At 46.4% G+C, this 15103-nt stretch overlaps 1 protein-coding gene across 9 annotated transcripts in view; it reads left to right on the forward strand.

Annotated features, from left to right (window-relative positions):
* sh3pxd2aa (SH3 and PX domains 2Aa) overlaps positions 1-15103 on the forward strand; it is a 116436-nt gene that overhangs the window by 81741 nt on the left and 19592 nt on the right. For 8 of the 9 annotated variants that reach the window (XM_085161988.1, XM_085161989.1, XM_085161990.1 and 5 more), the window contains 2 exons: positions 8798-8911; positions 13169-13252. In XM_085161988.1, the coding sequence (XP_085018114.1) occupies positions 8798-8911; positions 13169-13252 (198 nt within the window). The remainder of the gene's footprint in view (positions 1-8797; positions 8912-13168; positions 13253-15103) is intronic. The other variant, XM_085161992.1, reaches the window with a different exon arrangement.

A 15103-nucleotide genomic window follows, 5' to 3' on the forward strand; every position in this document is an offset into this window, starting at 1 on the left:
TTTTTTAGCTAACCAAACCCTAACTCTATGTGTAGCAGTTGGGTTTCTAGCTAGCAGGATGGACAAACATGACATTTCTGGCCTAAACATGCTGGATAAACAGTTAAATTAGCTAGCTAAAATTATACATAAACTAGAAACAGTTAGCTGTCGATGAAGGGGCTCTCTGCCTGTGTGGCTGGGCTTTCAGAAGCTCTAGTTTTACAGGCAGTACTTACTGCAGTAGTTTTGCCACCAAGCAGCAGAGGTAGAAGTAGCTGCATGTTTCCAGCAGGCAGTGATTTTGGTCAAGTTTATTGAGCTGTTCGATGTTGAGTCGCAACTTGGCAGTTTATAAAGGGACTGAATGGAGAAGCCAAATTAGAGCTGTTACACTTTCAGAACGCTTTATTATCCCAATCAGTAACAAACCACAAAAAATGACCCTAAAACCAAAATCAAATGTATTTTATGTGCTGAATGCTAAATGCTGTGTGTAGCTTGAGCTCACTGTTGGCGCTTGAACTAAAGGAAGTTTTAAGGATACTGATCAGACGCTTGTTACAGAAATGTTTTGTGCTGCATTTCACTGGAGTTTTTGGATAAAGCAGCAGATATTAACACTGATGATTCTTGGCACTGCCGTCTGCTAAACAAATGTGACTTCTATCTACAGCCTTGGCATGTCTTCTTCTTCTCTCTTTAACGACTTTTATAGCTTCACAGAGTTCAGTCTGTGCAATCCCAGCTTTGTGTAGGTTTAACTGGGGACGGTCTGGGTTTCAGTTGGAAACATTCAGTCACCAACATTTAGCATGTCGACTGGATCAAAAGGATATTTTTGGATGATGTTGATGAAAATCTCTGGTAGAAAAGCACTGCTTCAGGCTAATCTCATTTATGAAGCTGCTGCAGTTCACGGTAAAGATAACACTGTGGCTAATTGTGCAGCTGGTTTTAGGCAGCGAGAATTGTTGTTCTCCTATTCTTTGAATCTCTCCTCCTGCTAACTCTGCAGAAAGATAAGCAAGTAGTTCAATGCTGAAAAGCAGCACTGCGTTCCAGTCCTCGCCGCTCTCCAGGGGATCTGTTCCCAATTAGAAGCTGAAGGGAACAAACAAAAATGACATCTCGTAGGTAACCCCTGCATATCACATTAATAAAAGGCCTCCTTGTCAAAGCTGATGAGCGTTCGGCGGTCCAGAAAATGAGAACGTGAGAGGAAAGTGTGAGGTGCTGTTTTTGGAGGGGAATTAGCATGAAACACTCGAGCTTTGAAGCTCCAGCCAAACATCTGCTCCCCTCCTTTGTCTTCCCTCGGTCAGTCTTTGCCCATACCACCCTTTTAATCTCACTTTCCTCCTCCCGCTCTGGCTCTGTTCCTCACCTCTGTCTTCTTTTTATCGCTTTTGCTCTTAAGAACTTTGTGTATCTCCTGTTCCTCCAAAGCGCCTTCCCCCAGGCCTGTTTCAGTCACTGATAAGCCAGCTCTTCTCGGTTACTGTTCCACTATGTTCACTGTGACCTCCACTTTCCCTCTGTGGGGAAAAAAGGCAATTATTGCCTGCCAAGGTTTGGTGTAGTTAGAAGCTAGAAGCTAGTTAGAGCCCAGCGCTGTAAGAAATGCCAATTACTGCCCCTCTGCTGTCTCCATATTTATGCTTTGTGCTGTCTGTGTATAAATGTGGCAGCACAATCTATCTATGTGAATATTAGTCATTAGTTTCTGAACGCCTCATAAATCCCCAGAACAGTTGGGTGTAGTTTGTCAGACAGACGCTCAGGAGCGTGTAAGTGGGCGCAGAAACGAGAGCGCGGCTGCTCCACGCGTTCTATTTTACTGTTTGGGTAAAGAGACGGCGCACGCTACAGCTGTCGAGAGGACTCGGGGAGCTCTGGGGTTGCTCTGCTCATTGGTGACACACACACACACACACACTGGGTGAACCCGGCCACCAATAACAAGGTATGATGATTTCAGCCTGTTAAAGCAACAGTGCGCCCCTGCGCTCTGCAGAATGCACTTCATACCTGGAAAACCTTTTATTCGCTTCATTTTCACAGCTGCTGCTGAATCACCTTCTTAATGTATGTGAGCATGACAGGCGACTATCTCATGTGCACAACTCCAAGCACACACAGCTCTGCCTGGGCTGTGTTTGCATCCCTGTACAGTAGGTAGATTTAAGAAGAGGGCGACAACTTCATGTCTCTCCAGAAACGAGAAGTGAATCTATTTATTGAAGATGCAAACAAAAGTTCTGACGCATAGAAAGAATAATAACCATCTGCTAGGCCTGGGTTTCCTGCTCTGAGCGCCTGCTCGTGCATTTCAGCAGTTTAACTCTGGACTTCACACTCGCTCAGTGTTCGTGGGTAAACCTGCTGAGGATCATCCCTGTTCATCAAAGTCTTTAACCCTTTAAAACCAGTCGGAGCGGCACGCTCTGTTTTGCGTAACTATTTTTAAATCCCTGTAGCTCTGCAACCACGTGAGCTAGCGCAATAATTTTTTTTGCATATGAAACCGGAGGAGTTGTACTTACATCTTATGCCATCAGCTTGTCCTCGGTCACAGTTTCCTTCCACATGTAGCTTTGCAAAAACTGCATAAAAAGCACTTGCAGCAACAAAAACATAATATTCCAGAAACACGCTTTGCCGATCCGATCAGCTGTTCATAACACTTCCTACATTGAAATAGACGTCAGCGCAAACAATCGCATGTCTGCCCAAAGGCAGCGCGTCAGGTCAGGAGCACAACCAGGACATGATTAGTCATCGAGTCGAGGGTCAGACTGTCAGACAGAGTCCGACCTCAGCCGTGTTTATTCTGAACTCACAGCACTCATAGCTCACGCCAACGCTGTTGCAGCCGTGGCTTCATCCTCTTCTCCAAGGTTAAATTCAAGTTAAAATGTCACCACCTGCATCCTTCACACAGTGACGGAGAAGCAGAAAGCAAGTGTCACAATAAACGTTGGACTAATGCTAGAGAAAATGAACAAATTTTATCATTATCGCTTCCACAAGTGGATGTCTGGGGATCATTTTCAGTGGCTGGTCTTGTGCGTTGTCGTGAACATCCATGACTTTGTCTCCAAACCGGAAGAAATCGTGTTCTGACCGACTGGATCCTGCACCGCTGACCTCTCTGGTTTGGAATATTTAACTCGACTTTTCCTGAAAGCTTTCTTTGTACGGCTCTGTGCAGCATCAGGAACGACTTTCAGGAGATAATCTTCCACAGTGTGCATCCTCACCTGAATCCACTTTAGCCCTACTTTGAAGTATTTCCATTCTAAAGTAGCTGCCAGTACTTCGCTCTTTAGGTGTCACAGAGGGTGGGATGCTTGGAGGATCCAGGCGACGCCAGCACGAGCATTTAGCCCTTCTCGAGTGTTTTGGCCTCCACACACATATGCTGGGACAAGTTCTAGTTTGCTTTAAGCGACTCTGAGAACAGTTTCTCCGTCTGGCTGCTGATCTCTGCTCCAGATCTCCTCCTACGAGACAGATTTTCAGTGAAAACTCTAATCTGGCCACAGGCGGCTCTCAGGTTTACCACGAAACTGTCTGTGTTTGTCCCAGTCTTTCTCATTTGGTGTCTTATAGTCACATCTGTGTCTCTGTGTTGTTTCCCATGCTCTGTCTGCAGGCTGTTCAGCACTTTGTGATTGCAGAGGTTGTGTGTTTGTGTGTGTGTGTGTGAGGGTGGGCAGCAGTGTTTCTGGTCCTCATTTATCTGTTTTTACTGTGCCCACTTTCTCCTGAGCTGGATTTATTAGAGAACTGGGCCCTGTCAAAAGCTCGCCTTATGATAGCACGTGTGCACACGATGGAGGCCGGGCCTGCCGCGTGTGTGTTTCTGGCTTTTCAGATGTTTTGTATTGACGTGCATGTGTTCATATCAACGCTGTAGTTTTCATTTTTCTTTGTTTTCTCTTTAAAGCCTCGAATAAACGTTCTAACATCAGCTTTGATCAGCGGTGCTGCTAAAGAGTGGAGGCGTCTGGCTTTCTTCACTGGGCCAGTTTTTATTATTTAGTGGTCTGGAGGAAACTCTTCATGCTTTTAATTCCCCACAGTGATTCGCTGCAGTCCTCGTGGTTCTGGCGTCTCTGCGGACTGAGATATGCTGCAGAGATGTTCATGTTGCAAAGCTCTCGCGTCTTATCTGGCAGGTGTTTGATTAGTATTTCTGTCTCTGTTCAAACTCCTGCTTCTATTGGCTTCAGTTACTGGAGGTAAGATGCGATATGCGTCAGCTGGGGCGCTCACACGTGCCACCGTTGATGGCAAACAGTCACCTCGGTCTCTTCCGCTGGCGTGGGAGATTTATGATTCTGTTTTTCCAGCAGGTACCAGGTGGGATGAAGAGAAGCTCCAGCTTTTGTCTCCGTGCTGTCTTCGGCACAGGTGGCTCCAATTCTTCTTCAGCTTTTTAAAAGTCGCAATGAATCAGCCTATGAAAGGCCTAATGTGTTTCATATGGCCCGAGCTATTCTTTCTGCTCGGTGGACCTTTCACTCTGCAGCGAAGTGCGTCAAACAAAGAAAGTTCAAATTCAAATTTTAAATCTTAATCGTCCCAGGGTTTCGCAACACTGACCATATATGGTATCAGATTTATTTAATAGGATTACATATGAAAGCGATTGCTCCTCATATCAAGCGCTGTCGACTCCGACCTCTCCCAAAGTCACACTGCACCGCTGTGTGTTTGCAGGAGTCAGAGCATCAACAAACAGCCAGTGTGACTGCGAGGAAGCTCAGGCTGGATGAGCTACACTGGAGCTACTGTGCGCCCCCCCTGTATGTCTGTCGGCCCTCAGGTTGAATCAGCTCCTGTGTTCACCCTGAGACGTGACCCGCTGTGGGGGTGTTTTTATGATGCACGTCAGCTGTCAGAGTCAGGGTGGCTCCGGCATCACGGGGCTTGTATAAGGAGGGATGAGGCCACGCTGATGGTGTAGAGCAGCGCTCCCCAACCTTTTTTTGCTCCACCGACCGGTTTAATGTCAGACAATATTTTCACGGACCGGCCCTTAACCCTTTAAAACCGGTCGGAGCAGCACGCTCTGTTTTGCGTAACTATTTTTAAATCCCGGTAGCTCTGCAACCACGTGAGCTAGCGCAATAATTTTTTTTGCATATGAAACCGGAGGAGTTGTACTTACATCTTATGCCATCAGCTTGTCCTCGGTCACAGTTTCCTTCCACATATAGTTTTGCAAAAACTGCATAAAAAGCACTTGCAGCAACAAAAACATAATATTCCAGAAACACGCTTTGCTGATCCGATCAGCTGTTCATAACACTTCCTACGTCCATCAGCGCGAACTATCACATGTCCGCCATGACCTGCCCGAAACCGGAAGTGACGTCATTTTCGCGGAAATGTAGTTTTTTTTACCATCAGGGCCTCATGAGCCTATACTGGTGTTTTTAAAAGTTATGTTTGACTTTATGACTTTCTGTGTGGTTTCTGGGATGCTTAGGACTCATATTGCACTGCTGGAAATAGTTTATTTTGATGCATATGCTGCTTTTTTGCAAATTTGCACTATAATATTTATTTTCGTTTTTCCTGCAGTGTATAAAAATTGGTGTATTTCAAAAATAAAACTATGAAGACACTCAAAATAAATTTCCTGTGGTGGGAAACTATTTTGTGCAACTTTTTTGTATTTACAGTTTTGAGGGATAAGCCTCTTAAATTTCTCTAACTAGAAATATATGTTAAAAAAACAAAAACGATTTTACATTTTTTTGTAGTTTATTGCACTTTTTTGCAATTTATGTAATTACTATGCACTTAATGCAGACATATTATTAAAATTTAGGCTGTAATGGTTGTATTGATGTATAGCAACTTGAAATGCTCCCAAAAATGGCTCCACAGCATGTAAAAATATAATATAAGCTCTGGTGGACTTGGTTCTATGGTAGGTCTTAAAGGGTTAAGGCAGATAAATACAACAAATTAAAATTATACAACTATATACAAAATATAATAATAAACACAAATTCACTGTGTAACTTTATTAGCAGCGTCTTCCTGAAATGCACCAACAACACTGAGAGTAACGTCCTCCTCTCTGCCCCTTAATGATCTCTGGTCGCTATGGTAACGCGGAAACATTTCTTTCAAAATAAGACGCACGACTACAACATGGGAAAAGACCCGGGGAAACCGAGTTAACTCTCGCGGCCCGGTACCGGTCCGTGGCCCGGGGGTTGGGGACCGCGGGTGTATATTTATCAAAATCAAGCAGGTTGACCTTTAACCTGGACTCATTTCCTGCAAGTCGCTTTGCAACCCACATTAGCTTCTGCTGCTCCTCCATCCATTCATGCTGTTTGTGACTTAAACAGCATCATGTCTGCTCTGTTACGTGAGACGATCATTTAAATTCAAAGTGCTACACTGAGTGTTGATTCTGTCACCGTGCTTCCTGTTTTCTGTATAAGAGAAAGTATAATGTGGTCTAATATTAATTCATTTTACTGCTAAAATATGACATAAGGTAACCCAGTAATTTCCAGAAGACTGTGTCTTTATCATGACTTAATCCCATTCAGCCTGAAGTAGAGGAAAATGCATTATTTTTGTCATAACTCTACAACTAAGAGTGGATTTTCCCGGCAGTGGCGACGTGTTTTTCCATTAGTCCAAATGATGTGACTGTAGGCTCAGTTTAATAGCTGAAATGATTTGAATCCTAGCTGTGACTATTCCTAGCTCTTCCTATCAGAGCTGTGAAGTTGAAACCAATGCTCACTCTCTGTTGCTGCGAACACACTTCTTCACTTCTACCACCTACCTCTCATCGCCATTACTGCTACTTTCCCTATGATACAGCTCTATGTTGCGTTCATATTTTCCGCATCATTCATAACGCATATTATTGTGATTGGTGTCGTGCCGGGTAATAAAAAAAGGGCGTGATGAATTGATTCACCCAGGCTTCTCCAACCGCATTAGAGAGCTGAGCCATATGGCTGTAAATACAGCGGAGCAGCGATGACTTAATTGTTGGAGTCGTTTGTGAAAAGAAAAAAACAGTTTGTTGCTATTAGCTCCTTTATAACCACTGCTAACCACTGCTAACCACTGCTAACCACTGCTTTTACATTATCACTTCCACTGCACGCTCACATTAGACCAGACAGACCCAGGACATCCACACTATTGTTGTACTTTCCACAGCAAGGAGTGAAATGCTGTCACGTATGACCTCACTCTTGCCTGTATAGGCTGGAAGAATGTGTCGCACGTTGGGTTGCAGCCATGCAGCACACTAACGAAGCCACGTCTCCTCGCTTTTAGATGGCTAACAGGGGTTTGGTGCGTTCGATGTCGTCACTACAGCCTGACGACAGCCTTTGCTTACAGACGCATGCTAGCTGTCAGACTGTGATCGATGTAAATGGATTGGGTTCTTTTGGTTTTGGTCGCAGCCCAATGTGTCATGTGTTTCTGCAATTGTGTCAGCTCAGCTCAGCGAGCGCTGTAACAGCGTAACGTAGACGTGACCACAAACTTCTCATTCGTCAGTAGCAATCAAGACGTGATCTCTGCTGTGCAGCCACAGGGTGTGGGTGAAGACGGGAACGCCACGGGGTGATGTTACGCCACGATTTAGGCCATTTGTGAGTGGAAGCCTTTCAAGCCTCAGAAGGAAAGAGAGTTAAACGTAGATAATCAAGTTTCTGACCTCGTTCTTGGAGGAGGCCGTCCTCCTGTGCAGATGGACCAACCAGGGTCTGTAAGTTTGTGACGTTTCTGCTGCTTTAAGTTAAGTTGGGTCAATGAAGGATGAATTGTGTTGGCTTTTGTTGTTTACACATATGTGCACGCCCACAAAGGCCTGATTGGCACAAAATTTGGCACCAATGTTCCCAGTTCACAAACGCTGAATCCAGTAACTCCTGATTTACCAGGACCAAAAGCAGCTTTTTGTTTCACCTGAAATATTTCACAAAGTCTCAAAAACTTTCCCAGTGAAATCCTGTCCAGCGTTTTGTCTGTAAACACCAAAACGGAGCGAAGGCTACAAGCTAGCTCGTGGCAGTCAGCTTGAGCGGCATCGTAGACGCTAACAAGCCATGAAGAAAGTAATGTTCCTCTGGCACCGCTGCTCAACACGAAAGTAACAGTTCATCTCATACGAAGCTTGACTTTTCTATCACACAGTGAACCTGTGATCCAAGTTTACCTCACAGGGTTAAAGCCTCCTCTGGGGGGTCGTCACAGGGTTCAAACTCCTGTTTACTGTTGGAAATCCTGCTTTTCAAACCAAACCTGGAGGTGAAAGAGAAGCTAAACAGCAGCTGCAGGAACAAAGGGGAACTCGGGAGGTGCACGTTGTTTGTGTGGGTGAATCATCAGTTGGAGGGACCATGCATGGACTACAGGCAGCACAGCATGTTTGACTGTGAGTCACAGTGAAGGGTAGCAGTGTCTTTAAAAGCCCAACACGTCCTGGCAGGTTGATCTTCAGCAGTGTCACCGAGTGCTGTTTTAAACCACCGGTGATGAGTTCCTCCTAGCCCCAGCACTCCCAGCACTTCTGTGTCTTTCAGTGTCTGGTTTAGTAATGAACACCACTTTCCAGGAAGGTGAAACTCTGAGCTCCCTTTAGATGTCCCTTTGACACTCGCACAGACAGGAGCAGCCTATTAGATGAGCTGTTCTCCCACCCCGACGTGGGCTGTATCCAGTAACGTCTCTTTTTTGGTGCAAATTGCCCCGAGCTGGTGTGCTCACCGACATCCGTCAGGCTTTACTGACAGCACTAATGTGTTCTCCTCAGGTTGGTGGTTCGTCAGCACAGCGGAGGAGCAGGGCTGGGTCCCGGCCACATACCTCGACTCGCAAAATGGAACCAGAGACGATTTGGATCTGGGAACATCCAGGACCGTGGAAGGTTAGTGCTGACACAAACACGGCGTTATTACATTCATAAAATTCTCATCACATCATAGTTAGTGCTGAACACACAAACTCATTTCCAGTCACACATTGGGAACCTTGGAGACCGCAGTGGCGGCAGCAGCACGGTGAAATGGTACCAGACTGCAGCCAACGGGGTTGCAATATTTTGGCACCACAGAAAATTCCTTCCAGCTCCCCCGGGACGCCACGGCTCTCGTTTTGTTGCGACCCTCTCCTCCTGAATGTTTAGTCTGCCTGCTGGGACGGAGCATTTCCTCACTGTGTCATCCCCCCCTCCTCTCTGAGATCTGGAGCGTGCAAACGCACAGACGCATGCGTGCAGTTTATTTGCAGATGCATGTAGCAGTTTATGGGATGTAGAATCCCGCTGGATCCTCCTGCAAACACTTTTCCGTCTGTGTTGCGACATGCTGGGCTCCATGCTTCAGCGGGCAAACAAACACAAACAGCTCAGTTGCTGTTACTCGCTGCTCTTTTGGAGGAGTTGGCAGATTTACTGTTATTTTGTTACATTGTGACGAGCTGGAGTGTTTGCTGCCTGTTGATTGGATGCATGTGTTGTTAATGGGGTTTCTGTTTGTTTTTGAGATGTGCTCAGAACTTGTTTGACATCTGCTGCAGATTCCCGAACACCAACACCCAGCTCTCGGGAATACTTTAGGCTTATTGTATCTTTGTAGCTTTGCCCGTTGATTCTGACGACTCTGATTGATTCAGCTGAACTGAATAGATGTTGCATCACTGAATGAAACGGCACGCACCAGACTCGTGCTCTGACTTCGTGCAGGTGGCCTCACTAAATTTACTACTGGACACTTTCAGTTGAGAAAACTGGAGCTCAAATTTTAACAAAAACAGGAAGAGAGGGCATCGCTGCAGACCTCAGCTCGCTCTGATGGTTTCTAGTAATATATAGAACTGAGTTTAAAGTCTGATTGTTTATAAATGATTCAATTCAATTTTATTTATATAGCGCCAAATCACAACAAAAGTCGCCTCAAGGCGCTTCATAGATCCAGAGAAAACCCAACAATCATATGACCCCCTATGAGCAGCACTTTGGCGACAGTGGGAAGGAAAAACTCCCTTTTAACAGGAAGAAACCTCCAGCAGAACCAGGCTCAGGGAGGGGCGGGGCCATCCATAAATGATGAAATGGTTTGAGCCATAAATATGTTTCTGATCTGGTCACCTGTTTATCTGCTGGAACCTCAGCTAGAAACAGCTCCGCCCACATTCACGGGTAGCTCGACCATCATCATTATTATTATTGTTTTTATCGTTGGTCATTTTTATTTCTTCTGGTTTTAATGTGACCTCTGAAGCACCTCGATTGGCTTCCTTGGTTTATGTCGGACAGCAGCAGGTGTTGGTTGGTAAAGCCTCTAAAAGCCCTTAGAGGAGGCCTGTGTGTGTTTGTTACATTTTCTGTCATATTCAGCGCACTTTGACAAACAGATCAATGATGTCATCTCAGCTCGTTTCTTTCATTTCCAGCTGCTCACAAAAGCGAAGCTATTCCTTGAGAGAGCTTCGTTTCATCTTTACTCTGGTGTCAGTTGTCCCGAATTCAACAATGTGGCACAAAAACAAACCAATGGATGAAGATGAAGATTATTAAGAACACACGCGTGGGAAGAAGCACACAGCATCACATCTGCAGAGTTGTTTTTATAACGTCAGGGTTTGACGCCCCTTCTTGCGTTCTAAGAACATCATTTGCATCTTGTACAGACAACGAGAAATTCTTAGAGCTAAAGTCAGACACAGACGTTTCTCTTTCTAACATCTTTTTTCAAGTATGGCGATGATTTCAGGCCCTGGAGGTCCCCGTGGACTTGTCCTCCTTTTGGCCCATCTTCTGTCACCTGTTACTAAGCAAACTCAAATGCAACAGGTTGCAACAAGAAGCTGAATACATTCAGGCCTTCACTCAAGCCTGTTTCTAGATTGTATGGATTATATGTGTTTTGTAAGCGTGTTTGCAGTTTTAACCTTCATGCTCCAAGTCACCTACACAATAGATCCCGAACGAGGCTCATGACCTTTCCTTAATTGACTGAGCTTTAGCTCTTTAATAAGCACAAAATGCGACGTGTGTATGCAATTATTATGGCTGCACCTGTAATAAAAAGGTTAATGTAATGTAATAAACATCTCAATGCAGTATCAATACTATAGATTATATTATTAATGATGCAGGATATATTGTAGCCATAAAATAATTTCTTTAATTCCACACAGTCTGCAGCAGGTCCGAAACGCTGCAGCACTGTTACTAACCAGCACTCGAAAGCGAGGCCACATATTTGCCATACTAGCATCGTTACTGTCACTTTTTGAATTGACTTTTGTCCGGCATTGCACGAGTTCGCAGCCTCGCATCTTTCTGATCCTTTGAATCGATGCACTCCTTCGAGGTCACTGAGGTCTGCAGACCGAACGCTCCGAGCTGTCCCGAGCTCCTTTGCTGTGACTGCTCCTAAACCGGGAACAAACTTCCCCTCCACAACATTAGACATTTTAAAACCCAATTTTATTTGTGTTATTTCTCATTTTATTTCTTTTCTGTCTTTTAATCTTATTTGATTATTTTAGAGGTGCAACACTGTGAGCCCAAAGCTTCAGGCTGCAGTTCTTTCCTTTACTTGTGCCTCGATATGATGCCAGTCAGAGCAGATCTATCAACACAGCCACGTATCTCAGGCATGTAGAAAGGTGTTTAAAGCCTTTTGTGGTTCCAGAGTAAGTGACTGAACACCAGGTAGAGGAACTGGATTACAGGAACAACGCTGCGTGAGAATAGAGTTCCTCTTAAAGCCCAGCTGGCAGCTCACAGCTACACATGCACTCTCTTCCCCCTCATCCTCCGTCAGTCCCATTTCCCCATTAGGCTGGTGTCTTTGTGTTTGCACACACTGTCACTTCTCATTCCCGATCTCTCCTTTCCTGCTTCCCATCGTCTCTTACGTCTCATTATCTCCGTGTGGTCCGTAACCTAATTCCACTGACAGCTCAGCTCGCCAGGGAGGAACCGACAGGCGCGCCCAGCCCTGCTGAAATTACCTCCAAATAACATTTCCCTGTGTCCCTTCCTTTAAGCCAATATATCAATTAAGAGGTCAATAGGAGTGGGATGGCGCTCGGTGGGATGGAAGGAGCGCCGGAGAGGAATCAAAAGGGACATCGAGTGACAAGGAGCAGAGTCGGAGGAGCGATGGAGAGATGAGCGAGGACAGGAGACGGAGAAGAAATGAAATTACTGCAGGCAAAGAAAGACGGAGGACAACTGCTGTTTCCCTCCATCCTTCCCGTCGTTAATATTTTTCCCTCAGGAGGCAGCAGAACTGAAACTGGCTCACGATGTTTGATCGCCGCTTCGAGGTTAAGAGTTCGACACACGGCAGCCGCATAATGTGTCGAGGCCTCAGAGATCCTGGAGCTCTGCGATAACCGCAGACGGCATAATAACCATGAACGTAACCACAGTGACGTCCTTATTGGCTTTTGACGCGTCAGTGTTAGCAGGATTAAACGTGGCGTGCATCTGCACCGCCGCCGGTCACACTGGACGTCAGAAGCACATCAGTGAACTTCAGATTGGACCCTCCTCTGGTAGCTGCGCCGTGCAGCTTCGTATGGATCCTGCAAGAAATCGAGCCGGTGCTATTTTAAGCAATGTGGAGCAGAGCTTCTGGGATGCTCCTGAAATAAGCTGCATTGTGTTTGTTGGAACAGCAAGCGTGATCTTATTAGCTCTGAGGATGACATCGGAGCCTGAACGCGACACCGCCGTGTTCCCGGCTTTGGTGGTTTGTTAAGGCGGACGTGTCCACGTTGGGAAGAGTGCTAGATTATCAGCTGGTGCTAACAAACAGCGTGCTGGTCACACTGATCCCTGGTAATCAGTGTGGTGGGGTTTGTAGGCTCGGCTTACGCGCTGGTTCCTGCAGCCATGCCATGTTCTGCTGTTCCAGCCACAGTCAGTTTGCACCACATGCTCCCCTCATTTCGTTTCTATGGTACTCCAGAGGATTTGATGGCTGAAATGACTCGTCCCGCGTCGTTTCTCACCCAGTCTTTTAAACTCACAGACACACTTCCTGTAAGAGAAGTTTGAACGTGTTTATGACGACTAACAGCTCATTTTGCTAAAACGTGCTTCTTACACTAACTCGTCTGTTTTGTCTTTTGGTTGCTGCTCCTCCCCCTCCTCCTCCCTCATCAGTTACTAAGAGACGCAAAGCCCACCTGAAGAGGCTGGACCGCCGCTGGACCCTCGGCGGTATAGTTAACCGCCAGCAGAGCAGAGGTGAACATGAAAACACACAAACACACACACGAACGCACAAGGAATCACACGCTGAGTCATTTTCTCCACATCGAGTCACAAATGAGCGCACACACAGAGACACACACAGAGACACACAGAGACACACACACAGAGACACACACACACAGAGACACACACACACAGAGAGACACACACACACAGAGACACACACAGAGACACACACACAGACACACACACACAGAGACACACACAGAGACACACACACAGACAAACACACACAGAGACACACACAGAGACAAACACACACAGAGAGACACACACAGAGAGACACACACAGAGACACACACACAGACAAACACACACAGAGACACACACAAACAGACACACACAGGACTTTTACATTTTCAGCTCCGTTTTGCAGTTTTTGTCATCAGATGCATGTTTCTCTGGTGACCCCATCTGATCTTGTGTGTCCCTGTGTGTCCCCGTGTGACCCCGTGTGACCCCATCTGATCTTGTGTGTCCCTGTGTGTCCCCGTGTGACCCCGTGTGACCCCATCTGATCTTGTGTGACCCCGTGTGACCCCATCTGATCTTGTGTGTCCCTGTGTGTCCCCGTGTGACCCCGTGTGACCCTGCGTGTCCCTGTGTGTCCCCGTGTCTCCCTGCGTGTCCCTGTGTGTCCCCGTGTGACCCCGTGTGACCCTGCGTGTCCCCATGTGTCCCCGTGTCTCCTTGTGTGTCCCTGCGTGTCCCTGCGCGTCCCTGCGTGTCCCCGTGTGTCCCCGTGTCTCCTTGTGTGTCCCTGTGTGTCCCTGCGTGTCCCCGTGTCTCCCTGCGTGTCCCCGTGTGACCCTGCGTGTCCCTGCGTGTCCCCGTGTCTCCTTGTGTGTCCCTGTGTGACCCCGTGTGACCCTGCGCGTCCCCGTGTGTCCCCGTGTCTCCTTGTGTGTCCCTGCGTATCCCCTTGTGTGTCCCCGTGTGTCCCTGTGTGTCCCTGTGTGTCCCTGTAGCCAAGTTGGAAACAAACAGTAAAGATCTGTGCAACAGTTCAGGGTAAATGAGATGATGTTAGAGGTTAATGTGGAGACTCTTTAAGATAAAACGACTCTGTGATGTGTGGTCCTGTCTCTCTGTGGTCTCAGCAGCATTAAGTGGGACCTGTTGTGTTCTTCTTTATTTCCTGGATGTGGATGTTTGTGTTAAACGTGGCCAAAGTGAACGATTAAGTCAAATAGGGCTCAGTGTTTGTAATCCCTGTGAGTTAGAAGCTCAGGTCTGCTGCTCGATACACTAATACAGTGTTTTTAATCACACAGCTGTAGCTGCAGCTCTCCTTTCACGTAGTCTGTGTGGTGAACAACTACACTAACACAAAAACAACAAGTGGCCCAGTATCTGCCAGCAGCAGCATATTGGGTGGCCATGAGTCAGCTCTGACAGTAAAATCTCAAATCTTGCTCCCTCACATGTGGAACGCTCCCGGCTCTCGCTAAGAAGCAAAATAATTGGACTGCATTAAACAGATTTAGATAATAAAGCGTTTGGCTCCCGCAGCACGAACGCCGCGACCTCGACGGCCGCCGAGCCCCGTCATGTAAACGGTTGCGTAACAGTGTTGTTGCTTCATTAGGCTTTGAAAGGCTGTTAATGACTTTAACATTTAAATTTTTGGATACTTGTGGTTTCGTCGAGTCATTTTTGCGTAAATGCTGAAACGTGAGAGAAACAAACAAGCGTCTCTTTGCTGAGGAGCGAGCCGGCGCTTTCTAATCCAGACTGTCCGTTTGTCTGCTCGTCCCGAGCCGAGAAAACAAGGGAAAACCTCTGAGAACCATCTTTGTTTCTCTTTAACTTTACATTCCCCGA

Source organism: Neolamprologus multifasciatus, chromosome 6 (genome assembly GCF_963576455.1).
Source record: "Neolamprologus multifasciatus chromosome 6, fNeoMul1.2, whole genome shotgun sequence".
Taxonomy (NCBI): domain Eukaryota; kingdom Metazoa; phylum Chordata; class Actinopteri; order Cichliformes; family Cichlidae; genus Neolamprologus; species Neolamprologus multifasciatus.